Genomic DNA, 27941 nt, shown 5'->3' on the forward strand with positions numbered 1-27941 from the left:
GTCCTTGGTGTTAAAGGCAATGTGCTATCCTAATTATCCTCATATCTTGAGAACCAATCACTACAAGTTAAGCTGGGTGATCTCCCCCCCCCCCCCCCCCCCCCGGAACCTAAAGTTTGGCATTCCTCAGGGATCAGTGCTTTCTCCTTTGTTAAACCTGATAATTATTTATTTTAAAGGATTTATTCCATTCTATCCAACGGTCATCCAAACATTGAACAGAATGGAATGCATCCATAATGTGAAAACATAAAACCACAATTCAAACATTAAGAACATACACAGCCTGCATGATCAGTAACAACAAGAGAGAGTATCACAGCCAAACAGGTAAACAGCACACTCTAAACCTGGAGCTGAAAGGCTCCCCTAATAAAATGTGCCTTCAGTTGTCACTTAAATGACCGCACACAAGTGATCATTCTCAGAGTGTCCAGAAATGAGTTCCGCAAAGCAGGCCCTGCCACTGAGAAAACCCTTTCTCAAGCCTCTGATAAGCAGGCAGATCGTAATGAGGGAACCTCAAACAGCCCATGATGTATCAATCTTAAAGGCTGCAGGGGTGGAGGGTCAAAAAATCTCAGCATCGCAAAGATTCACGGAGATGTGTTATTATTCAGTAATCTGTGGATCAAGCTCACGATCTTACATTTGACCCGCCATGGCACAGGAGGCATAGTGCAGTGATCGAAGGACTGGTATAATATGCTGCCTTCTGTCGGAGCCTATCAACCAACGTCCTGCAGCATTCTGTGCCACCTGCAATGCCCTAAGAGTACTCCCTGGAGCTCCAGTATAAACAGAGTTGCAATAGTCCAAAGATGACAAAACTACAGCAAAAATCACAAGGGGATAGCAAAGGCTTCAGCTGACACAAAAGACGAATTTAAGAAATGTACGCCTTGTGATTGCCTTCACCTGTGTACAAAAAGAGAGGTCAGACTCCAACCAAACACCCAGATTTTTTACCCATGAAATGATTAGTATAATACATCCATCAGCCTGAACTTCTGAAGATGCATTAATCAATGCAGAATGACTCATTAGTATGACTTCAATCTTGTCCAAGTTCAGTGCTAACTTATTATGAAATAGCCACTGTTTAATGGCTGACAAGCATATTGAAACAACAGCAAGAGTCTCAGACCAGGTGGTAGATTTTGGTACCAAAACATGAATGTCAACTGCATAGATGCTTAAATCCAACCCCAAGGCCGGTGAGAAGTTTACAGCTAGATGTGGCACACCTGTTTTCACTTTATGCCAAGAGCAAGTACTAGAGCCAGCCTTTACTTCCTGTAATCAGACACATAAGATGTACATAGGGACCATCGTTTTTGGGTTTTATTGTTCTTTATTTTTCCTGGGAATGTATCAGGGTTTAGTATGACAAGAACAAAAACAGGAGAAAATCATTTGAAAAAAATGCCTCCTTATTTTTCCAGGTAAATATCGGAGTTTATTTTGGTGGACAGAAGCCAGGACCATAAAACAATATTAAGCCGATTCTCCCACCCACCTACTCAGCAGCATCCCTATCTCTACCCCCATCCTCTGCCTAGCATGTCCCTCTCTCCCCCCACCCCCATCCTGCTGAGAATCTCCCTTCCCCTCCCCCCACACCCTTGTACTGCTACAGCATTCATCCTTACCGGTGATAGCGCCAGGCTTTTCCTCTCTCCTTCAGCAGCATGCTTACTTCCACGCTCTGTAGCACTGCACTTCTGCTTTTGTCCATGGCTAAGAAGTGCTTCTGGTGGGCAGGGCCTGATCCAAATCAGCAGTTACACTTTGGCTGCTTGGCGGGTGAGGAGGTGGAACATGAAACATGGCATAGACGGCACTGTAGGGTTAACGCTTCCCTGGTGGGGGATGGGACTTGAAAATCAGCTTATGATTTGGCCCACACAGGCTTCCAGCAGTGGCTGGAGGCCTTGAAATGCTGCATCTGCAACTCTTGAGCAGCTTTTTAAATCAGCCTAAAATTAGGGTGTATATCAGTTTAAACCAATTGTCACCTTTGGCAAAATCTGGGAATTTATAAGAAAAAAATGGTTTAAACTGAAAACAAAGGACCCTAAATGTAAATCACAATAAAACTGTGCCCGCAATCCCAGCATGCCTTAATCTAGATATTAAAATAGAATGATTAAGGGTATTGAAGGCAGCTGATATGTCCAGAAGCACCAAGACATATTCAGTCCAACAATCAAAGCCTCATCTAAAGATATCAAGAGTTGATAGTAACAGTGTTTCCATATCAACAACCTCCTGAATCCAAATTGGTCAAGCATTTCCTGTTTATCAAGGAAATTAATTGATTCAAGGCTACATCCTCAATGATCTTTGCAAGAAAAGACAATGATGCAATCGATCTGTAGTTTTATAAATTCAAATGGTTCAAGGGACAGCTTTTTCAACAGCGAGTGTATGAAAGCCCACTTCAGCTACAAAGGTAGGAAACTTAGTCTAATTTCTAAAAGTCTTTACTATGGCTGTTGGACGAGGGTTTAAAGGTCAAGATGGCAAATTCATAACACCAATGATCTGGCAGATCTCTTCTCAGAAACAAGCACAAATTGATCCCAGTATGGACCCTGCTCAGCCAAAGGATTTATATCTAAACTGCAGTTGCTCAGAAATTCTCATGCAGATCTTCTCAGTTTTTTTCTGAGAAATAACAGCGACTTTCTCACAGCATGAGGCTTCGGAGACAATACTGCACTTCCCAAAATCAATGGTGATATGCCTTGTCAAATGTCTAACCATATTGAAAGGTTCTCTAGGGCTCTTTGAATTCGAGCTGTAAAATAATCTATTTTTGCCTCATTTGTCTTGGACCTATAAATCCTCAATAGATCAGATATTTTTCAAATGGTCATGGAACTTTCGACACTCACGTTCAGCCTGCTGCAGAAGTCGCTTCATCTGTCTCTGATACGATGAGCACCAAGGAGCAAAACGCAAGCGATGCAAATTTCAGTCCTAGGCTGATGATATACAGATATATTGTGAAATAAACTTTAGAATCTATTTAAAAATTGCATGCAAGTTTTCAATTAACCATTGATTGGCTAAGACTAAATACATTTAACATTAAACACCAAAAGACAGGTTCCTTGGATTAAAAATCCCTATATTTCTCCATCACCCAGATTCTCCTAGAAGGTACTCGGTTACAGCTGAAAACTGAAGTTTGTATTCTGGGGTAGTTTAGACTCTGAACTAACTTTTCAGAATCACATTTCAAGTCTAGTATGGGAATGCTTTTGACAGCTTCACTTGATACAAAAATAACCCATGCTTTAATCACAAATCACCTTGATTACTGCAGTTTGCTTTATACTGATTTAAATCAAGTGCACTTAAAGATTTCAATTTGTGCCAAAAATGGCAGATCATATTCCCTTTGAGCTTCAGGACCATATAACATTGTCCGTGCAATCTTTACATTGGCTCCTGGTCTCCTTTATGATTTGGTTTAAAATGTTGCCCCTAGTTTTTACTTTATTGTAAAATTCAGGACTCAGAGATCGATTGATATGATATATCCCAAAAATAAACCTTCGTTCCTAAAAGGAGATCTTTTGGAGGCTCCTTCGTTAAAAAGAGATTAGTCTTTCAGAGACCAAGAAGAAAGCTTTTCTTACCTGAGGTTCATAATCTGGATGCGCATTGCTTAAAGGGCTACAGTTAATAGTAGACTAAGCTTTTGTAAATTATGTAACTCTTGATTATTCGGCCATCCTAGGCCTCTCTTTCCAGCTGATTAAGCCTCCAAGTTCACCCTCCCTGTTGAATGTAACTTTTTGCCGCCTCTGTTCATATGTTTATTTTCTGTCTCAGTTTTTTACCCCTGTTCGATGTAAACCGATCTGATATGGTTATTACCATGAAGGTCGGTATAGAAAAGTGTTAAATAAATAAATAAATAAATAAATTATTTACCGCAGCTTTTAACTGATTTTTGTAGTACCTGTCATTTCTTTTCTGGGTTTTCTGCTTAAGCTGTTTTTTTGTAGCTATGTTGATGATTACCCGATGCAGTGCTCTTGATTCTATGTCATTGTTTTTTTATCCTCTCTGTAGTGCTATTTGTATGTCATGCCATTCGTATGATGTGTTACTTACTGCATGTTTTGTTGCTTGCCTGGAGCTCCTAATGGATAGGCAGTTTTATTCAGTAAAGTGCAAGAAAATAAAGACATCAAACTGGTCATTTTCCTTAACTGCTCATCTTTCAGTCCATCTCACAGGAACAAAGTACGGCTGTGGAGTAGGGGGTTGTGGTTCTTGCACTGTGATGCTCTCAAGATTTGAGCCTCTTTCCAAGAAGATACGGTAATCCTTGACAATTGTATAGAAAATTACTGGGCACAAGGTATATTGTTTCAGAACCTTTAGATTTTACTTTGCAAAATACATAAGAAATATACAGTGGGGGGAAAAAAACCATTGGGACTGGGTGAAGTGGAAATTATTCCCCTGCTTCATCCAGTGTGAAGGAGGTTATATAGGATCTTTAGGGATCTTTGTTTTCAGCTTTTATTTTATTTTTCTTAGGAATTTATCAGTGTTTATTACAATGAAAAAATAATGAGAGAAAATCGGTGGGGAATTTTTTGGTAGGACCAAGCCATCTCTGAGGCTGGTCTAGAGGCGATTAAAACTCTGGGAACTCTACCTGTTTTGAAGTTTGCATCATTCAGTCCTGGTTGCAAGTCAACAACATCAGATCAGATGACTTCTGCACCCCAAAAGATGTCAGCAGATCTGCGTGGGATTTTTATTCAACACCAACTTTTCCTCTTGACTTTGAAACAGATTAGTGGTGTGGGGGGGGGGGGTGTCATCTGTCAGCCAAAAACCTTGGCTGACATCTAAACCAGGTTACAAACTGGTTCCCCATTCACCCTTAGAACTTAGAATATCTGATCATGGACACGCCTTTTGAACTGGAACTCTTTAAAATAACAAATAACCATCAGCTAAGTTCAAGTATTATTCCCTATATGTGCATAGCTCTAAACACAGCATTATGCACCCTTAAAAGAAGAAAATACAATGTTCATAAACAGTTATATTCTCTGCAATTTCAGGGCTGTCCCTCTAACCACCTTCCTGGCCTTCCTCTCACCATCCCTAGCTTCTGAGAGAAATGCTGCATAGACACATTCACAGAGCTCCTGACAAGCACTGTTCCCTCTAAGCTGTGCGCGTGTGTGTGTGTATAGGCACAAAGGTCATGAATGCCGCACAGGTGCAAAGCATAATGCAAACAACAAATCCTGATTTATTTGCATTCTTCAGGCTCAGAGCGCACAAGTTTGAACTCAAGCTTATAAAAAGCTGCCCAAAAGAAAATATATGCGCATGTAGCCTTTCAAAAATTAGAAGGAACATTGCCCTGACAGTACTCCACCCTATCTGCTGAGCCTAATAGGGAGGAAATCTGCAGTTCCCAGCATGTGCCAAAACCATAAATAAGGAGAAGATACTTTTTTTATTAAAAAGCTAATGTCATCTTGTCAAAACATATCAATTTACCCATTTTTTTAAAGTACTTCCTTACTTTAACTTAACATAGAGGATAACAAAAATTTAAAGCATAAGTGAGCCCCCAGTCAACTGCAAAAGTCTTATTGTTTTATGCTAGTAGCATATTATTATAAAGAAAAACACTTAACTGACATAATATCGCTTCACCTCTCTGTTGTCTGTTTTGAATTGCATCATTTTCATTTACAATCTGCTAATTAAATAAATGTATGATTTTCCTTTACAATGCTAAAGGCATTACACTGTCACTGCCTGTCTGCTCCCCATCTGTTCTTTATACGGTGCTGCTGTCACCACTGTGGAAGGAATTGGAAGCACGAAAACCAGACTCCATCCTGTTCAGGTAAGAGCATGCGGTCCTATTTGTGATTTCTATATTAATGCTGTAGTACAGACTTCTAGAAGCTGTCTCGGCTCTGAAGGAAACTGAATTCTTTGCATACGATAAATGTTATCGAAAGCTGATGGGGTATATGAACCTTGCAGGCCATATCCTGTATCTCCCTTCCTCAAAGGTGGTCACATCTGATGAAGAGACTTATGAGGTCATGAGATGTCATGTATCACATCATCATTTGCATAATCTTTATGCTGGTGGTCCAAATAAGGTATCAAAACATGCAAAAAAAAAAATCAGAATCCAAGCAGTGTAACTGTCAATGAGAGCAAGTTTCAAAACACACCACCTTGGCTGAAGTTTGTGGGGTACTTTTTTACCTGTAGACTTTAGCCAGAATTTTCAAAGTGGATTTATGTGCATACATGCATTCTGAAGAATTTGCAGGTGTGCATGGAATCCTGCTTGGCCTACGCTCACAAAGTTACCGCTGTTCAAGAGCTGGTGTAAATTAATGCATGTGGGTTTTAGATGAATTACTTTTGAGAACCAAAAGAGGATGCATAAATCCCGATCCCTCCCCCAAACCTGCCTTCTAGAATGCTTATTTAGCACGTGCCGAAAAGAACATGCAAAATCATGTTCCATGCACGCTTTTGCAAACACAGCCGCTGGGGCTATTTTAGAAGAGCCACTGATAGTTTTATGTTTAAACATCTTTATTCAATCCAAGGATATAACAAAATACATATGAAAACAGGTTTCATTTTCACAACATATGTGTCCCCTAGTATTATAATCCAGCATTACCTTCCACACATTTCAAAGTTGTTTACTATTAACCCCTGGTTTCCATTTTTTTCTTTATTATCCCCTGATCCCATCACGCTACACCCCAAAATAACACACGTAATTATCCTTGATACCTTTGTCGTTTTACAACCAGGACTCAATAACCTTATTCAATCTAAAGAAACCTATTTCCCTCTACTAAGCCCCCTTACCCTCACATGGGTAGTGGAGAAGGGGAGGGTATGACTACAAGTTCATAGTTAAATCTTAATGGAATTTCCCAAATCAACCTTATAAACTATTTAAGGTCAAATTCTGACGACGCCCAGAAAGACTCTGCATGTTGCCAAAAATCATCTTTTAAATGAAAATGTGATATGAGAAGTCATAGATTCCATGAGCATCAACTCATGTAACGAATTCCACCATTGCCAGTAAGAAGGTAGACTATCCCCTCTCCATGTCAATAAAACAGTTTGAAACCGGGTTTTATGCGCACAAGTACCTTTTGACAATTACCCCTAATAGGTCCACTTCAGCATTATTTTTGTTGAGGAATAGAAGTATGATTTGAACAAAAATGGAGGGCAGTGATGTTAGTGGGTTGGAGTGGTTGGACGGCAGACATGGTGCCGATTTAGGTATTAGGAATCTGTGTGTTCATTTAACCTAAAGTGTTAGAGAGCAAGTGGGAAAGACAAATGGGCAGACCTGATGGGTCCATTGGCCTTTGCCTGCTGTCATTTTACTGTGTTTTCTATGAATATTAGCCAGATTCTAATTGAAACCATTCTCCATTAGAGATAAGGAAACTCAGAGACATTTTGAGCTTTCTGAAGAACATTTTGAAACATTTTAGGGGCCTTAATTTCAAAAGGGTTTATTCACAGACGCATAATAGGAGCAAACCTTGAAACCAGGGCTTCATCAGCTAAAGTTGTGTGTCCAACTCCAAAGTTGTGTGTCTAGAGGGTAATTTTAAATGTCATTTCCTGTGGAAATGCCTTTTATAAAATTGCCCGCCCTACGTGCGAGTAAACATACACATGTAGGGCTTGTACACGTGCACAGTTTCCAGCAGCGAGCAGAAGCCTTCCCAGAGGACAAATTTAGGGAGCGGTTTGCGCATACACACACATACTTTTGAATTTTTTTAAGTAGCAGGTGTAAAATGTGTGGCAGGCAGTTTTCATGGGGATATTTTCAAGTTCACTTTGAAAACTTATAGAAATTCCACAGGTAATTGACTTTGTAGCAGGGCGGGCATCCCTAATGTCAGCTGCATAAACACTGAAATTAATTTTCAAAGATCACTAGGCATTAAATTATGGTGATGAAAATTCTCCCATTTAAATGCATGCGATTGTAGTTGTCTATAAGAGAAAAGTTAATGTTCAGTGTTAGGCACATATGTATTAAGCATTCACTTCAATGACCTTATGCATCTGTGTCCTTTAGTTAGCATCTTTTATGCCTTGATAAACATGTGTTTCCCAACAGCCTCACAGAAACATTATTACAGCAGAAATGAATGTACTTACATTTGAAATTTGTATTAATAAAAGGTCAAGCACATTGTAGGTAAAACCATTTTATTGGACTAAACTTAATTCATCTGTGAAAATCTAGATTTATCCCCCCTTCATTGTGTCAGTGAAGGAAATAAAAGAAACTTAAATATTCAACCGCCAGCAATCTCTATTAACATATACAATATTGCAAAAACAACATAGTTATCAAAAGTAATGTATTTCATTCTTACCATAACATGATTCAAGTTTTTACTTTAAGACTGTTTATTGAAAAATAATATGTACATACATTTGACATACAGGACTCTGAGGCATGCCAAATGATCAACAAAACACAGTCAACTGTTCATATAGATTTATAAAATCCCCCCCCCCCCCAAAAAAAAAAGACCGCCGAAACCTCCCTCCCCCAATATTTGAAAAAGGAACGATACAGAAAGTGTACATTAGTGAGCACTACCAGCTCATACACACTCAAGGATAATTGATTACCTCTCTTCTAGCCCTTGGAGATAAACGTTGAACATAGGGATACCAAACATTTAAGAAAGGTGGTTTTGCTTTTAAATGATCGCATTGTAGTTTGATTTTCCATTTGCATATAAGCATGAAACGTGTTACGCCAAAGCCAAAAACTTGGAGGATCTCGCTCTCACCACTGCAAGAGAATGGCCTTCTTTGCAAGCAGACACGCCTTCCTAATGGATCCAACTTGTCCCCAAGTGCAACCTGCGTAACATTTCTAAAATCAAATAGTTATAGCAGCGGCTGTGGGAGAATCAATAAGACACTTGAGAAATTCAAATAGATCATGAAAATCTAGACAATCAAACAGGACAAACATTTTTAATCTACAATAGCTGTAATTTTTCATAATGTCTTACTGCCTTGTTAGGCTTATTAATGCATGGATGAGATGTTCATAAGCATATACCAAACAATCAGTGACACGAGAACAGTCTCAACACAAAAGCTAAAGGTTACCAGGTGTTCCTAGGGCTGCTGATTTCTCCAGCAGCAAAAAATATGCATCCAGAGTGAAGCTCAAGCCACATCAGGTTTCATATAGTAATGAAAGAAACTACCGTCTCCATTAACAGTACCTTTTTCTCCGCTCCCTATAGGAACTTTCATGTGAGCAAGCATAGCCATCCATGAGCTTATGGCCACTGAAATACATCGGATGGCTGTGGTGTGGGGGGGTGGAAGGGCAGACTGCAGCAGGGGAGGGGTTGGAGGGAAGGGGAAAGGGGAAGGGATTAGTGCACTGTGGCCTGGAGCAGTGAGGTTGGGTGACATAACAGAAAACTGTGGAAAACACTGATTTTATATATCCACAAAAATACTTTTAACTAGCTGGACAATTATCGCTGGGCTTTATATTTTCTAAACACCTGAAATAAGAAGCTGTAACTATATGCATCCTATGTAACTAGGCACAGGCACCAGCTGCATGGGTGTTCTGGGTGCTCAAGAACCCCCAAACCAGCTCTGCCTCCCGCATCACCTCTTCAATGCCTCCATTCGTCTTAGCTGCTGTGGGGCTGGGAGACTGAAGAGGTGGCGCGGGAGGCAGAGCTGGCATTAGGGTTGCTCTAGGGCTGATTTCTAATATATATAAGAGTTAAGAAAAGATTTTTAAAATACCTTACTGCATTATACAAATGTCCTGTTCTTTGAAACTGGTACAGGAAAGGATTGCAAAAGCTCACGGCTCGCAGTGCGGTTTCTGCACCCCTGGAATGGTGATGTCCATGTACACATTACTGAGGAACCACCCCGAGCCCACCATGGACCAGATATCCGAGGCCCTTGGGGGTATGTATTTCTCAGCTGTCTGCAACAAGAATTAGGCTTGGAGGTTTTATCAAAAGATAATTTGCTTTTAACATTAAAGCGAGATTTTCAGGTATTTCATTAAGATACCACGCATCATTCAGTAAAAAAAAAATTTGAAATGCTTGCCCAAGGACAAAGTATCCAAATCAACAACTTCTTGATATCTCACCTAATGCCCTCCACATCGACCATGTGCAAACAGAGGGAATACATCCCTGAACCTATCGTCCCATGTCTCATATTTCATCTTATTCACGTTTAAAAACCTCAAACACAACAGTTTCTTTCTTTATACTGATTTTTGTCCTGCAGACTGATTAAGATCACCTCACCTGCAGGTTCTCTGCTTACTAGGTAACTATTGGTACCCTTGCTTTTCCTAGGTTTGCTATGGCACAACACCCCTACTAATGCAGCTTAATCTATTCTACAACACTGGCCAGTTTGATCAAAGCTCAGTAAAACCTTCACAGAGCATCAGTTACTACCCTTAACAGGCACACGGGGGTAACCTGCAGGGAGTGGCAGTCACTGCCCTTGGTGGACACATGGGGATTACCTGCAGGGAGCGGCAGTTACTACCCTTGGTAGACACATGGGGTAACCTGCAGGGAACAGCAGTTACTGCCCTTGGTGGACACATGGGGATTACCTGCAGGGAACAGCAGTTACTGCCCTTGGTAGACACATGGGGTAACCTGCAGGGAGCAGCAGTTACTACCCTTGGTAGACACATGGGGTAACCTGCAGGGAACAGCAGTTACTGCCCTTGGTGGACACATGGGGATTACCTGCAGGGAGCGGCAGTTACTACCCTGGTAGACACATGGGGTAACCTGCAGGGAACAGCAGTTACTGCCCTTGGTGGACACATGGGGATTACCTGCAGGGAGCGGCAGTTACTACCCTTGGTGGACACATGGGTATTACCTGCAGGGAGCGGCAGTTACTACCCTTGGTGGACACATGGGGATTACCTGCAGGGAGCAGCAGTTACTACCCTTGGTGGACACATGGGTATTACCTGCAGGGAGCGGCAGTTACTACCCTTGGTGGACACATGGGGATTACCTGCAGGGAGCGGCAGTTACTACCCTTGGTGGACACATGGGGATTACCTGCAGGGAGCGGCAGTTACTACCCTTGGTGGACACATGGGGATTACCTGCAGGGAACGGCAGTTACTACCCTTGGTAGACACATGGGGTAACCTGCAGGGAGCGGCAGTTACTGCCCTTGGTAGACACATGGGGTAACCTGCAGGGAGCAGCAGTTACTACCTTTGGTGGACACTTGGGGTAACCTGCACGGAGCGGCAGTTACTACCCTTAATAGCCACACATAGGGTAACCTGCATGGAGTGGCAGTTTCTGCCATGGGAAGCTTGCTGGGCAGACTGCTCTTTTTCTGCCAACAATACTATGTTACTATGTTACAAAACAGAAGCGCAATAGGGTGTCATAATAGTTCTCAAGATTCGGACCTTCGATAAAATTCACTTGCCGAGCCATCACACTTGACACACTACACTCTAAAACCAGCCTTGAAGGAATGATTTACAAAGGCATCAGCTGCAAAAAGAATTAACCTGTAATCAGGTTCAGAACTTGGTGTGAATTACTGCACTAATGTGCAGAAATGAAAATGATCTGGTTATAATATAGGGGCTGATGTAATAAGCCGCACTGACCTTACGGTGGGTTTTAATTCCTGTTTTAGCCCAGGTATTTGGGCACTAACCCAGACCCGGGCTTTAGCACCAGAAAAACCCACGCTAAAGCAGGAGTTCAAACCCACAGCAAAATTAGCGCTTCTCAAGATAATTGCAGAGTGATAAGACTTATTAGCCATTAGCCTGCAATACAAGGAGGCGCGCTAGTGGGAAGGCTGCCTAGCACGTCTCCTTGTTCAGCAGGAAATGTAACTCCTGATCAGCGTCAGGAGTTAAACTTCCCGCGGTAAAGAGAAGGGCAACAAACCCTATTCTGGGCTGAATCTAGTGCATCGGCTGCACAAGTAATGTATTTCATGCTTACCATAACATGATTCAAGTTTTTACTTTAAGGCTGTTTATTCCCAAGCATGCCAAACCCATCTCAAGTTAACAAAAAGATTGGGTCAGGCTGGGCCAGACAGGGCAGGGTCAGGTCCATGTCTAGGTCAAGTCAAGTCCAGTGGGTCCTCCCCTCCCTTCCCAGCCTCCTTCCTATCACTTTAAAAAAATAAATCAGGCACGTGAAACTCCCACCCTTAGGAATCTATTCAGAACTGACGGAGCCTTCCAAATCCCACCCCCTCCCTACCCAGCCACCTGGGAACCCCAGTCAGAGAAGACCTTGCTTTCTCCAGCAGGGCTGATCGCTCATTGGCAGCTGATTTTAGAGCGGGTTTTATTACATTGGCCCCAATAGTGAGCATATGAACAACCTTCCACAGGCTCTGATTCTTAGGCTTCTGCCTCTGGATATCACATACCCTATCAGATAACCATAGCCACAGATAGGGGCAGTTTTATAATGAGGCAGGGTAAGGTGGCCGCCTCAGGTGGCAAACTTTTGGAGCGGCAAAAAAATATCCCCAAAACACTCCTCTGGCAGCTGCCTCACCTTGCCACCAGACACATTTACCAATATGCCTGAGGGATTCCCATCTCCCACAGGCCAGAAAAAGAGCCTTGAGGCAGCGCAGGAAAATTATGCACCCGCGAGGATAAAACAGAGAAAAGTTCCCATGGGCCGCAGGTGGCAAAGAAAGAAGAAGGACCAGTGGGCCACCAGTGGAGCCCAGCCCATCAGTGGCTGAAGAATGGAGGAGGCCCAGCTGGCCACTGGCAGAGTCCAATCCTCCATCAGTTAAAAGGGAAGGAATACCAGCAGGCCACCGGAGGAAACCCGGCTGGCATATGTAGGTACTCTCCGAATTTGACCTGGAGACTCCAGAATTCCAAAGGAATTGCCGAGTCCTGAGTCAAAACTCTGGGTGTGGATGCTGCTGCTTCAAGCTTCTACGTGGGCCTTGATTGAGGAAGTCAGAGCTTCAGGCCTGCGCCAGAGGGAGCGACGGGCATGCAAAGGAGCAGAGCATTGGTGAACCCTCGCCAGAAAAGGAGCAGGGGCATGTCAAGGTATGCTGAGCTGGAAGCAGCCACATAGCAGGAAGACAGAGCAGTCTCATAGGCTGCGTGCGAGAAAGAGGTGTGAAAGTTATTGTATGTGTGTGTGTGAACATATTTGTATGAGGGAGTAAGTGTGTGAATGGGCATGCTTGAGAGGGAGTTCATGTATGAATGGGCATGCTTGAGAGGGAGTTCATGTATGAATGGGCATATGTATGTGGGAGGGTGAAGGAGTGAATTAAGTGGTTTACTGTATGTGGAAGAGAGAAGTAAAAGTGTACATGTGCATGAGAGCATGTATATGTGAGTGTGAGAGAATGAGCATGTACATGTGTTTGTGTTAGTGTGTGCCCTATCCTTCCCAACCCACTTGCCTCCGCCCTTAATCCTCAAGAATTTCAGGGTGATTGCAAATCAAATGTTCCTAGGTATAGCAGCAAACTTCCAGCAGAGCCCAACCCATTGCTGATGAAGAATGCCTAGCGGCTGCCCAAAGCAGAAGACAGCTGCCAGCTGTCTGCTGAACTCATCACGCCCATAACCGAAAGGTAAAGACACGTGTGAGGTAGGAGTGTGTGTGTGTGTGTGTGTGCATATGTGAGATGTATGGGTTTATGTGTGAGAGAGCATGAGAATGTGGGTGAGAGAGCATATGTGGGTGGGTGAAAAGCATTATGTGAAAGCATCTGTATGTATGAGAGCATACATATATGAGAGCATCCATGTATGTGTGTGAAAGAGCATGTGTGGCCATGCATATGTGTGGAAGAGCATATGAAAGCATCTATGTGTAGATGCATATGTGTATGTGAAAGAGCATCTGTGAATGAAAGCATGAGAGCATCTGTATTTGTGTGTGAGAGAGAGAGAATGAATATGAGTATATAAGGAGGAAAATTCCCCTCCTTGCCCCTCCCCCAACCACACTAATCCACAGAAATTTCAAGATGACTGGAAATCAAAAGTTCCCAAGCATGGAAAGTGGGGATTTTTAAAATCTTTCTTAGTTTTAATTATTGGGCATTATTTGATGTATTTGCTATTTTTAAATATTTTATTGTTGTTTGGGAAATTTTTTTATAATTTTTGTATGAGTTTTTAATGGCTGTTATACTATTCATCAGATGCTTTTTTAAATATTTATTCTTTTTGTTAGTTTGTTTTTAGTATTATTATGTTTTATATTCTTTGATTTTATTATTTTGAGGAAAAGAATTTCTATTTTTCCATTTTTGCACTGCATAGTGTTTGGTTTGTTACAGTTTCCCATTCAGTTTTTGTCTACATGTTTCTGTTTATACTTTATGGTTTCTTTATTCTGTATTTGGTGAGGATCTGCCTGTGTTCTGCACGTGTGACCGAGGTGAGGTTTTTTGATGGCATGTAGCTTCTGTGTAGGAATCTATAGCAGCCTGGCTTGTCCTGTTTTTCTAATAGGAGGTGTATTGGTATTTAGAGCCTGGAATAATATTTGCATCATTGCCTTTTCATAAGATTTTTACTTTTGAGTGCTGGTAGTTAGTTCTCTTTTTAGTATGGGAGGTTAACTTTATTGTAATTGCAATTCAGTTTACTCTGGTCTTTCTGAGGGCAAACCCCATATCTGCATTACAATAGGCCTAATACCATATGCACTCCAAGTGTGTTTATTGCAGGGTTGTGATATTTTTATCTCAGAAGACTATACTTTCTATATCCTTTTTTATGTAAAGTTGGTTATTTTAGATGCAGAATTTTTAATTGTGTGTGGTGAGGGCGGGGAGAGGGAGTGCAGGCACAAGGCTGTAAAGTTCACCTATGGTGCCAAATGTTCTTGCACCGGCCCGGAGAGAGTTTGGCACACACAGACCTCCACCAGTCACCCATCTCCCACTTCTGCAGGGGAGAATGCTGGGGAAAAGGTGCGAGGCAGGTGCGAGGCAGGTCTTAGGGTTCCTGGGAGTGTGGCAGGGTTGCCAGCTTCCTAGAAATATTATCACTGATACCCTGCCACTCCTCTGTGAACTCTGACCCCTGCTTTCCCACTTCCACAGGTTTTGAATTCACTGAAAGGACTGGACAACAGAGACCCCCCCCTCCCCCCCTTGCCCCTGGTGCTGATTTAACCTGTGCCGTGCCTTGGGGGAGGGGGGAAGAGAAAGGGGTGGGAGCTTATCTCATTCCTGACCTCAAGCAGCAGATTGCCTCGAGCTGCCCCTGGCACAGATACCAGGAAGGTAGAATGAGTGCTTATCTCCTTTAAAGGATGAAGACAAAGGTAAGGCGACATATGTTCAGCAGTGTCTAGAACTAACCCATCTGTTTATTGCTATGGCGGTATATTCTACAACCTTTTTGTGAATAATGTCACAATCCTATGCAGAGAAATCAAGGTAACTGCAAAAACATGGTAGGGCCAATGTTGTTGATTTGAGAAGAATGCCCCTCTAGTAAGAAAGTGATACGGAAAATTAGAATCCAGAGACACCTGAAGCCAGTGTAGTCATGATCTTTTTTTCTTAAATCAGGTAATCTGTGCCGCTGCACTGGATACAGATCTATAATAGATGGCTTCAAGACCTTCTGTAAAGTAAGTACAAAAAAATGAAATAAATTTAAAAAAAAACCACTGGTGACTTTTTTTTTTATTTTCTAAATAAAATGGTTTTATCTTGCATGATCCCTTCACGTAGATTGCCTCCAGTGCTGAATAAACTGAAGAATAATAAAAAAAAAAACACTAGTAGGGCTGTGGAAAACATTAGCAAAAAAAAAGAATCCACATGTTGAGCAATTTCAAAATAAATGAAATGCATCAATGATTGCTTTAGTTTCCCACCTGCAATAAACAATGCAGCACCACAGATTCAGGGCCCGATGTAATAAGGTGCGCAGAGCTGTACTCTTGATGCAGCAAGGGGCTTTGCACCCCAAAAATGTGCACATAAGACTGTGCATAGTGCCTAGCGCCTTTGCATGGAAATCCCATGCTAATGGAGGCATTAGCTATTACCACCTTCCCCACCCCTCCAATCCAAAGAGGAACACTGGCTTAACTTTTGTTTTCTTGATGCTGGAAATGTTACTCCTGGTCAGAGGTGGAGAAAGGTTTGCAGCGTTAATGTGGGCCTACGAGCAGAAGCAGGAACTCAGGTGCTGTAACCTGTAGTCAGGATTTATGTGCAGAAAGCATGCTTTCTGTCTAGAAATGTGATTTATGCACACAAAAAAATGTTTTCTGTGCTGAAAGCATTTTTGCACGCATAAAATCATATTTATGTGCACAAAACAAGTTCAAATTGTGTTTTATACACATAAGTCTTCTCTGTGCATAAATCCTGTCCAAGAAGCTCCTCCCACCACCCAATAAAATGTGCTGAGCACACGTTATAACTCGGGTTTGTGCATATATTATTGTGCACATTTTTAACTCCAGATGCATTAGCATGCTGTTTGCCTACTACATCAGGAATTTTTTTTTTTAATACCTGATTTAAGAAACTGTACTGTGTGCTGAATTTCAGCGTTCAGTCGTAATGCAGGACTTGCTACATGAGCCCCTCAGAAGTAAACTCCAGTATGCTAAAGGCATTAGAAATGGAAAGTGTTCCTTCTGACCTCATTTTTGTGTAAAGGACCAAAAGTCTTTAAATGTTCTCCCTCTCACCCCAGTGATCCTTTCTGTTTGTATCTGAGAGGAATTTTTTCAGAGCCACCTGTTAAACTGTTGAGACCCATCATGTAAGAAGTTCTATTTAAAAATAAAGATAAACAAAAAATCACAATTTTGGATCAAGATCTCAAATCCCCATCCATCATCTAGACCAGCAATTTTGAAGCCTGTCCTGGAGTATCCCACAACCAGACTGGTTTAATTTATTTTTTAAACAATTTTTAATTTATATTTTGACTTTGGTGACATTTCAAAGCAGGTTATATTCAGGTGCTATAGATATTTCTCTATTCTCAAAGGGCTTACAATCTAAGGGGGTCATTTACTAAGCATTTTTCCCATAGACACAGAACGGGAGAAAAGCCTTAGTAAATCAGGTCCTAAATTTGTACCTGAGGCAATGGAGAATGAAGCGACTTCCCCAAAGTCACAAGGAAATGCAGCAGGAATTGAACCAGCTAGATCAACGTTTCTCAGGCCAGCCCAGGGGACCCCACAGACCGTCACATTTTCAGGATATCCACAATGAATACGCATGAGATAGATTTGTATCTATATTGACTGCCTCCATTTCATGCAAATCTCTTTTATGCGTATTCATTGTGGATATCCTGAAAACTTGATTGGCTGTGGAGTTCTCCAGGACTAGCTTGAGAAACGTCGATCTAGACATTTGCCATGGGGCAAGATTTGGTAAATTGCAATCCCAGGCAAGATAAAATTAAAGAGATCCCAAGGACCAAGTGTAACTCAAGGGCTTTAATATTTCTATCCCCCAACATTTTCAGACCATAGCCACTAAATACCATCCTGCTGGAAATCACTGGTATAAGACATGGGATTTGAGATTACAGACTTTGCTCATCTCTGTTTACAAGAGCATCTCTACTTTTGAATTAGCATAAAACCATTTTCCTCTATTATTATGATACTACTGAGTTCAGAAATAGAAATCAGGTAGTATCTCAAATGACAGATTTGTGTTGTAAACTGTTATGTATTCATGTACATTGATTCCCAAACCTATCCTAGGGCCCCCCCCCCCTGCCAGTTGGGTTTTCTGGCTATCTGCAATGAATGTGCATGAGATAGATTTGCATGCACTGCCTCCATTGTATATAAATTTATCTCATATATATTAATTGCCAGAAAACCCAACTGGCTGGGGCTTCCCGAGGACCAGTATGGGAACCACTGACCTATAGTCAGGATTCTTTTGGACCAATCACACTATTCAGATTCCTCTTACCATCTTTTGTGTAAGTATTCAATGTGAAACTAATTCCAACTCCTTTGAGATGTGTCTTTCAAAGAGCGAGGGAATATGAGCAGGAAAAGACTGAATATGCTGATTTCATTTTTTTCTGATTCATATTTCCTGCCACCCTCACAATCCCCTCTCCCCCAAACCCCCGTTTCCAAGAAAAAAGTATGAGCTGTCACACTTTGGAGCAGATTATGCAAGCTTATCAAAGTCATATTAAACAGCGCTTAATGGAATATTATTTCTTTAGGATTCAGGTTGTTGTCAAACTAAAGGAGAGGGGAGCTGCTGCATGCAAAAACAAGAAAATAATTCTACATCTGTTGATAACGAAAAGAATGTAAGTATAATATATATTTTCATTCACTTCTATTTTAGCCCTATGTTTGGTCTATATGAATAAACTGCTTGTGGGTTGGACTGAATTGGCTTGAATTAATGGATCAGGCCTAGATGTTACAAAAGTTCTAGTACAGAGTATGGTAGGGGCATGTTAGCAGTTACCAACCTGCATGACACCTATGCCACTGAAGCCATCACCAATATGAACTGTGGTTAATAACACAGATCCACATGGTATGGCAGACCACTCAGATCTTTTCCATTTGACATAAAAATAGGAAAACCATTTCTTTATCCTGCAGTTTTCTCTTACTCCTTTCTACTCCCAGCTCAGTTGGAATTAAGACTGGGATCTGGTGTCATGAGCTGCATTGCAGCCAGGTATTTTTCCCCTATTTTATATCTTTCCTCCCTCCCCAACATATCTAGTCTAGTCATTACAGCAAACGCTCTTTGTCAGGGGTCATGCACTAGAGCTCTTTGTTATGTTTTGTAGGGTTTGGGTGGACCCTTGGACACTGTGGCAGCTGACTATGCCCACGGGGGGGAGTCCCATGAGGGGCCACAGGTCAGGCTCAGCTCCGGACACACAAACACAGATTACATCTTTTATTAGACAGTTTATGAAGCCACCAGAGGTGGTGGTAGTGAGTAGAAGATGGAGGCCGGCTGGGCTAGTATTCCTCAGGGCACTGGAACAGTGGCTTCTCCGGTAGCAGTGCTGTAGGAAGAAGAACTGAGAAAATGAATACACTGAGATATTCACAGAGTCCCCAGTATGGAGAAGCCCCGAGATAGGGAGAGCTGGCCCTCGAGGAGCGAGTACCAGATCCCTGGGCACAGAGACTCGTTGGCAAGAACTCACGCAGCAGTTCTCCGAGGAAGATGGCACTGGTGCTGGAACGGAGGCAGGCCCTCGAGGAGCGAGTACCTGGTTCCAGGAAAACAGCTCTGAGGAGTAGATGGTAGTTGTACTCAGAGATGATGTCTGTAGCGAATTCTTCCAAGTAGAAGAGGAGATGGACACAGGCAGCGGGTCAGGGAACATGGACCCTCGAGGAGCGAGTACCGGTTCCTGATAGCGACCTGAAAGAAGCAGAGAGGCCCCAGAGGAGCGGATACCTCGTTAACAGCAAAGAGTCCAAATAGAAGATGGAGGCAGAGTAGCTGGGTACGGAGAGCGAATCCCATCCATAGGAAATCCCTTGCCAACTCAAAGGCTAGCAATAAACAACAGGCTTAAATATCCGGGCAGTGTGATGTCATCACAGGGGGATGGCCCTGAGGTTCGGGCCATAGAGGAAATAAGAATGAGGGCCGCACAGCGCGCACGCCCTAAGGTACCTGAGGAACATGGCGGGAGGCAGCGCCCAAGCCGGTCCTGGGACGCCGGAGAGGACGGCGGGCAGACGTCGCGGCAGCCAGATGTCCACAGGGAGCAGGAGGAGTCGCAGAAAAAGAAAGGTAGGTGGAGTGAAGCCGTCGGGCCGTGAAGGTTGCAACACTCTTTCCAGATTCCTGGAATCATGGGCCATGAATACGGTCACCAGGTGTCACTCTTAAGTAATGATCAAAACTCCTTCCCCCCTCCCACTCGGGCTGATGCAGTATGGTGCGCTCGACTGAGCGCACCGTTAGCCCCAGTTTCGCCGCGCGTTTGATGCGCTATTTTTACCCCTTATACAGTAAGGGGTAATAGCGCTTAGAAAACGTGCAGCCAACCCCCCCAAAACTAATAGCGCCTGCAACATGCAAATGCATATTGATGAGCCTATTAGTCCCACGCAATCCAGAAAATAAAATGTGCAGCGAAGCCACACATTTTATTCTCCAGAAATTAACTTCTGCCTTTGGCAGGAGTTAATTTCGGCAGGTACTGGGAAAGTGTACAGAAAAGCAGAAAAAAAATGCTTTTCTGTACACCCTCCGACTTAATATCATAGCGATATTAAGTTGGAGGCCCCAAAAATAAAAAATAAAAATAAATCTTAAAAAATAAATCTGCCCGCAGCCCGGAAAACAGACGCTCAATTTTGCCGGCGTACATTTTCCGAATCTGTGGCTGTCAGCGGGTTCGATAACCGACGCCGGTAAAATTAAGCGTCAGCTGTCAAACCCGCTGACAGCCGCCGCTTCTGTCAATATGGAGGCGCTAGGAACGCGCTAGTGTCCATAGCGCCTCCTTATTACTGCGGACCCTAATTTGCATACCTTTGCTTAGTGAATCGCACGCCCAGGAGAGTGGCCTGGGCGCGCATCAGGAGAGTGGGCGCTCGCTGGCTCTCCTGCGCGGTTTACTGTATTGGCCTGAGAGTGATAGCTGCCTCTGCAGCATCTCCAACCGACCTAGGGTGTAAAAGACCTGACTAGGGGATTGAACCAAGGAAAACCATTTTATGAGTCATTAGGCCCAGCAGATCATACTTTCATCTTGAGAAAACAACACTCCAGCTTATGCAGCATAGGAAGGACACAGCAATGTTTTGAAATAAATTCTCTATGAAGATATTCATGCATCTGAATCTGCAGTTGTTAATACAAATATATTAATGTGACTCTGCTGCCAGGTCCTCCCATGAATAAAAAAAAAACCAAACCAAGGAATCCTCCCATGAATAAAATAACAGCAACAAAATAGTGATGTGCAGAGGTAAAATATTCATTTTGGTTTGTTTATTCATTTTGTAGGTAGTCTCCATAGCAGCAAGGCAGAGTGGCAGCAAGAACCCCAAAGTGCAAAGTCTGGGATATGGCAGTAAGACTGAGTAGCAGCAAGACCCTCAGAGTGTAACATAAGGGATATAACAGAAAAGAAGAGTGGCAACAAGATTCCCAAGGTGTAGAATCAGGTGCTTGGTGGCAGGAAGGCAAAGTGGCAGCAAAACCTGCAAGATCATGCATCAGGGATGTGGCAGTAAGACCTGCAAAGTCGTGCATCAGGGGTGTGGCAGTAAGACCTGCAAGTTCGTGCATCAGGGGTGTGGCAGTAAGACCTGCAAGGTTGTGCATCAGGGGTGTGGCAGTAAGACTTGCAAGGTCATACATCAGAGGAAGGAAAACTAGGCAGAGGGCCACAAGACCCCCCCCCCCCCCCCCCAACATGCTTTCAGTTGTCCTGCCATTTGCATGGAAATTCTGGGAAATCCAGCAAAGGCAGATTAATTTTCAAGTGACTAACATTAATTTTCAAGAAGACTAACATTTCCAGTCTTGCATGATGAGAGCTCATGATGTCCCCTGTCATTGAGAAGATACGTTCACTGGATATGCTGATTGGTGGGAGAAAAGATAATGCTGAGCTATCTTGGCCAGGTTTGGCCAGGCCTTGGACTTATGTACCCAATATGCCATCAAATCTGTGGACAGATCCTAGATAGGATTTCTCAGATAACATATCATGGAAGAGCATGCTGATGGTTTTGGGTATTGTAATTCTGCTACCTCTGTCCTACCGTCAAATGCAATAGAGTAATGTACAGCAACACGGGTTTTAATGCCAGAAATAACTACCCCTTTTTTCTGTGCGTTGTGTCTGTTTGGCAAGTTAACATTGTGCGTTAGCGGGCAAAAAGGTTTTTATCATACATGCCATGGGGGGGAGGGAGAGGGAGGAGGAGAGAGAGAGACCAATATGTAACTTTACTATTTATACCACTGTAAGAGGGGGCACTTTTAACTCAGTGTGGGTTTTGGGGGGTAGGGTAGGTTTGGGGGGGGGGCGGTTTTACATACACAATAGGAGGTACAAAGGGCACAGTTGACATCACTGAAGATTTTCTGTTGTTTGAATCGATGAAAGGTACACGAGTAGTTGATTTGTACAACTGCTAAGCAGTGATTCTGCCTCTCTCACACAGTGAAAGCACTGTGACTGCAGCAGTGAAGATAACAAAAAGCTCTTTGCCAATGCCAAAATGCTTCTCCTTTTTTAAACCTTTTCTTTGACTCTAAGAAAGCTTCTGAAAAGACAATCTTTCTCTGTGAAATCCAACCTCACACAGGCATTGGTTAATTGTTATAGTAACAAGTGTCACTGGAGCACCTTGCAATGTGCCATAGACTTGATTGGAAAAAAAATGAATGAAACAAACATTTTTGTTTAAATTCATGGGCACCCTACATTCATTTTGGGGGTCTACAAATGAAACAAAAATGGTCCAATGTGTTGCATTTTACCCATTTGTATCAAATGAATGTATATCCCTACAACAAAATATATTTTAGAAAACAGAATGAACTGCTAAGCTACAGTAATGGTATCGCTATAATGTTTTCATACTTAATGTTGGTGTCAGTGGATAACCAAGTAATGTACTTTATTGATTCAATTCCTTCTTAAAACCAAACCCTAATTTCTTCTTTAAGCTCTGCACAGTACTGTTCACAGAGGAAGATTTATTGCCCTTGGATCCAACTCAGGAATTAATTTTTCCACCTGAACTAATGGTAAGGCAACATATCATGCTTACTTGTTTTTAATGTTGGGGTATGAACATTATAATGGTATATGCACATGAACAAAGATCTCTGTTTTTTTGTGAGAGAGGATTCCTCCTCTCTTCTTATTCAAATGTTGTTAGGTTTAACAGATTTTTGCTAAGTTTAACCACAAGCAAAAAAAAAAAAAAATAACCCTTGATGTTTAATTTACAGTGTAAAACAGTAGATCTAGAGGTTTTCTTCCTGGTTGATTTAGATAGTCTATTAGATAATCATTTTCTATATATGCCTTTTTATAAAATCCCTTTATCTGAAAAATGAAGGAAAGCCAAGTCAAATACAAGTTGGGATGCACTCTTCAATTATATGATTAGGACTTTGGTTTTGCAACAAGCCTATCTGATTAGGATTAGCAATTTATATGTAGAGAGAAAGACCCTTTGGGATGTCCAATAGATGTTATTAGGCAAAGACCTGAGCAGAGGAGTGTTAGAGTGGAGTAAACTCAGATGTTTTCCAGTGATATCCTGGTCCTTCACTTAGGTTAGGGGACATCAGGGAAATTCCTTGTCCTGGGAAGGCTAGGAATAGAGAAGACTCTGCTGACTATCTCACAACCCATGGATGGACAGTGGGAACGTGTGCAGGGGAGGTCCATTTTGGCAATGCGTGAAGATTTTGCCTTTATGGTTTGGGAGGACTTTTTGCTGCCATCTTTCCTGCCCAGGAGTAAGGAAGAAAGGAGTGTTCCCCACTGAGTGGAGAACAATGAGTTTGCTATCTGGAAAGGAGAACTGTGAATAAGAACTTTTATTTATCTGGAAATCCCCACCAGAGTCGTCAACCAGGGAAGAAGAATTAGTTTTGGGAACTGTGAAGTGTGGGATACCTTTAGGACCTCATATTTTTGGAAAGGGAAATCCAACTACATCTAAGAAACCCCTGCCCAGCTGGGATTCTTGCTTTTCCATGCCCTGGAAGGTGAGACATCTCTGGGATCCCAAATAACTGAGAGACACTAGCAAAAATAAAGAGAACTGAAATAATAATAGACAGTTTCAAAACAAATGCGCTCATTGCCAAATAAGTATTCCTGAAGACCTGAAGCAATAAAATGTTTCTTTGGAACACTCAACTGGAGTGTTCCACCTATTTGGCACTCACATCCACCACATAGGAATTTAACACCCAGAAGAGAGAGAAAGAGACATCGCCTGTACCTTGGGGTCTTGGAGGTATATCCTCCCCCATCAGAAGAATCCAATCCCCAGGTTAGTGGGACTTTGAGAGGACTGTGCCCCGGGATCCTGTGTGATACCTGCTCTCCTGGATCAAGACTAGAAGAGGGGGCTACAGATAAAAATGTTTGGAAAGCCCAATTTTATAACCTAGCACTTAGGGCTGAAGTCCACATGCACAAAATACACCCAGTCTTCAGCCAAAATTTTCAAAGCAGACTCATGCGTGTAAGTCAGCATTGAGAATGAGTTGGTACACGCGAGTCCTTGTATGGAATACATACATGCATGCTTTCAATTTTAGAAAGTACGCATGTAAATAGTTTCCCTGCCCTAACACCATGCCCAGCAATGCATCGTTAAGGTACGTGTAAAAGTATGTGTGAAATTGCTTCCACGTGTACTTTTACATATAAAACCCCCTGGATAATTTTTCAAAAAGCTCATATATGTACTGTTCAAAATTCACTGCACAATGTGAAAGGGTGTCACCAAGGTTTCCCTGCCCTTTACTCGTCTGCATCGGAGTCTTCCCAGATCCTGAACGCTCTGTATGAGCTCAGGGAGAACAGGAGGGTACTTGTCCCTGACACTCGCCAATGGGAAGTGTCTCTCAGGGAGAGAGTGTGGCTTGTGTTCTGTTTAGTTTAGTTTGTTCTCTTAATTTACTGCCTATCTCCATCAAACCATTAAATATGTAAAGGGGTTCTTTCAGTCCCCCATCCTGAGAACCTGCCTGGGACCGAAGGATGGAGTTCCCGGACCCCAGGACTTGGGAGATTTTCTTGGGATCCAAGGATTCTCTTGAGAGTGTAAACGACCAATAGATGATCCAAAGGAAGAGGGGAGTTGGTCCCATACTAACTCCGCATACACTGCGGGAGGGTACTCAAAGGTCCTGAAGAGTTATTGCTTTTCATCTTTCATCTTAAGACACAAGCCAGGAGATATTATTTGGGTCATGGGGGTTAAGTGTTTTTCTTCCACTGGGTCCTGAGAAAAAAAAAAGGGAAAACCACTGCCCTAATTTGCATTCCAACCCCACAGTCTGTTGGTAATTGGGGTGAGCATATGTTGTTCTTTATTTTCAAAGTGTAGTGCATTAACTTAGCTGCATTACCACAATGATATTGGTCAATAATTAACGATCCCCATCATATCACACCCATCATATTACTGCTGCAAAAATGCTGTGTTTTTGTATTAATTCAGATTGACACTCAAGCAGTCAGTAATGCTATGTGCATCACTTTCAACACTGAAAGTATTACCTTGTGTCCTGTTTTCTTGTATAATGACATAGATAAGTTCACAGAGCCAGATCTTTTAAAAAAAAACAAAACTCCAGCATGTACTGGAATCAGATGTGTCGTAGTATCAAGGACTCTTCTACAATAGTGACAAATTCAGAAGAATACACCGAGGTCCATACTCAGTCAGGGCCGGTCCTAGGTTTTTTGCTGCCCTGTGTGAACGATTCATTCAGTCTCTGTCCCAGCCCATCAAATAAAGCCCAGCTCCCTCCTGCAATCTATATTTGAAAAAACTGATATGCCCCACCCCCTCACCTCCATCGCATATGCAGAACACAGACAGACCCTCACCAAATACAGAATGAAGAGATCAGAACGTATAAACAGAAAAGTGCTGAGAAGAACTGAACTGGAATCCACAACAAGCCAGCCTCTATATGCAGAACAACAATGGGAAAACAGGAGCATTACCATTCTTCATAAAACATTAAATAATAAAATCAAGAAATATAAATCATCATAATAGTAAAACCATATTCATAAAAAGAATAAGTATTTCAAACCAGTTAATAAGAGTATCCAAAATTTCCCAAACATCAATAAAATATTTAAAACATCTGATGAATAAAAAACCCAATAATTAAGATATGGGCTATTTCCTCCCAAAAAATTAAATATTTCAAAAGAGCAGAAACATCAAATTACACCCAATAAATAAAACTAATAAGGATTTAAAAATCTCCTGTTCTCCATACCTGGGAACTTTTGATTTCCAGTCACCCTGAGATCATCGTGGATTGGGGGAGGTAGGGCTGTACAACTTATATCTTCCCTCACACACACACGCACAATAACACATTCATTCTCTCACACATTCTCTCTCACATATACAGGCTCCTTCTCCCTCACAGATACATTATGAATGTGTGTGCCTGTGAGAGCCTATATGTGACACATAGGCTCTCACAGGCTCGCAAACATTCACAAACACACATTCAAACACTCGGGCTCTCACAGATACATTCACAGGCACATAGGCTCTAATATAGACACACATAAACACACACAGGCTCTTACACACACATATGTGCTCACATAGACACATAGGGGTAGATTTTCAAAAACCGCGAATAGGCGTACTTTTGTTGGCGCTCCAGGCGCCAACAAAAGTACGCTGGATTTCAGTAGATACGCGCGTAGCCGCTGAAATCCGGGATCGGCGTGCGCAAGGCTATCGATTTCGTATAGCCGGCGCGCGCCGAGCCGCGCAGCCTACCCCCGTTCCCTCCGAGGCAGCTCCGAAATCGGAGCGGCCTCGGAGGGAACTTTCTTTTGCCCTCCCCTCACCTTCCCCTCTCTTCCCCTACCTAACCCACCCGCCCGGCCCTGTCTAAACCCCCCCCTTACCTTTGTTGGGGGATTTACGCCTCCCGGAGGGAGAAGTAAATCCCCGCGCGCCAGCGGGCCGCTAGCGCGCCAGGACACGATCTGGGGGCGGGTCCGGAGGGCGCGGCCATGCCCCCGGGCCCGCCCCCGGAACGCTCCCGACACACCCCGAAACGCCGCGCGGTTCGGGCCCGCCCCCGACACGCCCCGACACGCCCCCTCCGAAAACCCCGGGACTTACGCGAGTCCCGGGGCCCTGCTCGCCTAAATCCGCCCGGATTTGGGCAGATTTAGGCGAGCAGGGCTCTGAAAATCCGCCCCATAGGTTCTCTCTCTCTCTCACACGCACACACACACACACACGTGTTCATACAGACACATAGGCTGTCACACAGAGACACACACACACAGGCTGTCACTCACACACACCATACAAGCTCATACATATACATACAGGGCCTCCTATTGTCATTGGGCCATGGTGGGATGAGCTCCAATGGCCTTCCTGCTTGGGAGGGGCGAGCAGAAGTTGTGTGTGGGCACACAAAAACACGGGCCTCTCCTTCAGCCACTGGCAACCCCTCTTCTTCTTCAGCCACTGAAGGGTTGAGCTCCGCCAGCAGTCTCTCTCCTTCTTCAGCCACTGGTGACCTGCGGCCTCTCTCCTTCTTCGCCGCTGGTGCTACAAACACACACACACACAGACATGCTCTCACACTGACACACACACAGACATGCTCTCTCACATTGATATACACAGGCATGCTCTCACAGACATGCTCCAACACCTAGACACAAACACACAGGCATGCTCTCAAACACACACATATACACACACACACACACGTGTGCACACTCTCACGCACTTTTTGCCTCCTCCCCGACAGAAGCACAGCGGCAGCCTCCTCCTTCAGCCCTCCTTGGCAGTCGGGACTTGTCTTCTTTATTGAGGCCTTGGGGGCTGCTGCTGCTCTGCTTCCTGCGCCAGATCTGTTGCTGCTGCTCTGCCTCCCATGCTCAAATGCCAGGCGGGCAGAGCCGATACTGTTGTTGCCTGCGACGGCCCAGCGGGGCACGTGCCACACTGTCTGCTGCTTCTTTCCGCTCGTTCAGACCCAGCACTTCTGGCCACGTGGGAGAAAAGGAGGAGCAGACATGCCATCACTGCCCCCTAGGCAGCTGCCTACTGCTT

General features: G+C 43.1%; 1 protein-coding gene across 1 annotated transcript in view; it reads left to right on the top strand.

Annotated features, from left to right (window-relative positions):
• Positions 1-4244: 4244 nt before the first annotated feature.
• Positions 4245-27941, top strand: part of LOC115093865 (aldehyde oxidase-like) — a gene marked incomplete at its 5' end in the record, with an annotated part of 162084 nt that continues 138387 nt past the window's right edge. Inside the window, 6 exon segments of the mRNA XM_029606217.1 lie at positions 4245-4341; positions 5794-5902; positions 9912-10038; positions 15682-15743; positions 18341-18430; positions 22798-22878. Of these exon segments, the coding sequence (XP_029462077.1) occupies positions 4245-4341; positions 5794-5902; positions 9912-10038; positions 15682-15743; positions 18341-18430; positions 22798-22878 (566 nt within the window).

Source organism: Rhinatrema bivittatum, chromosome 6 (genome assembly GCF_901001135.1).
Source record: "Rhinatrema bivittatum chromosome 6, aRhiBiv1.1, whole genome shotgun sequence".
NCBI classification, from domain to species: domain Eukaryota; kingdom Metazoa; phylum Chordata; class Amphibia; order Gymnophiona; family Rhinatrematidae; genus Rhinatrema; species Rhinatrema bivittatum.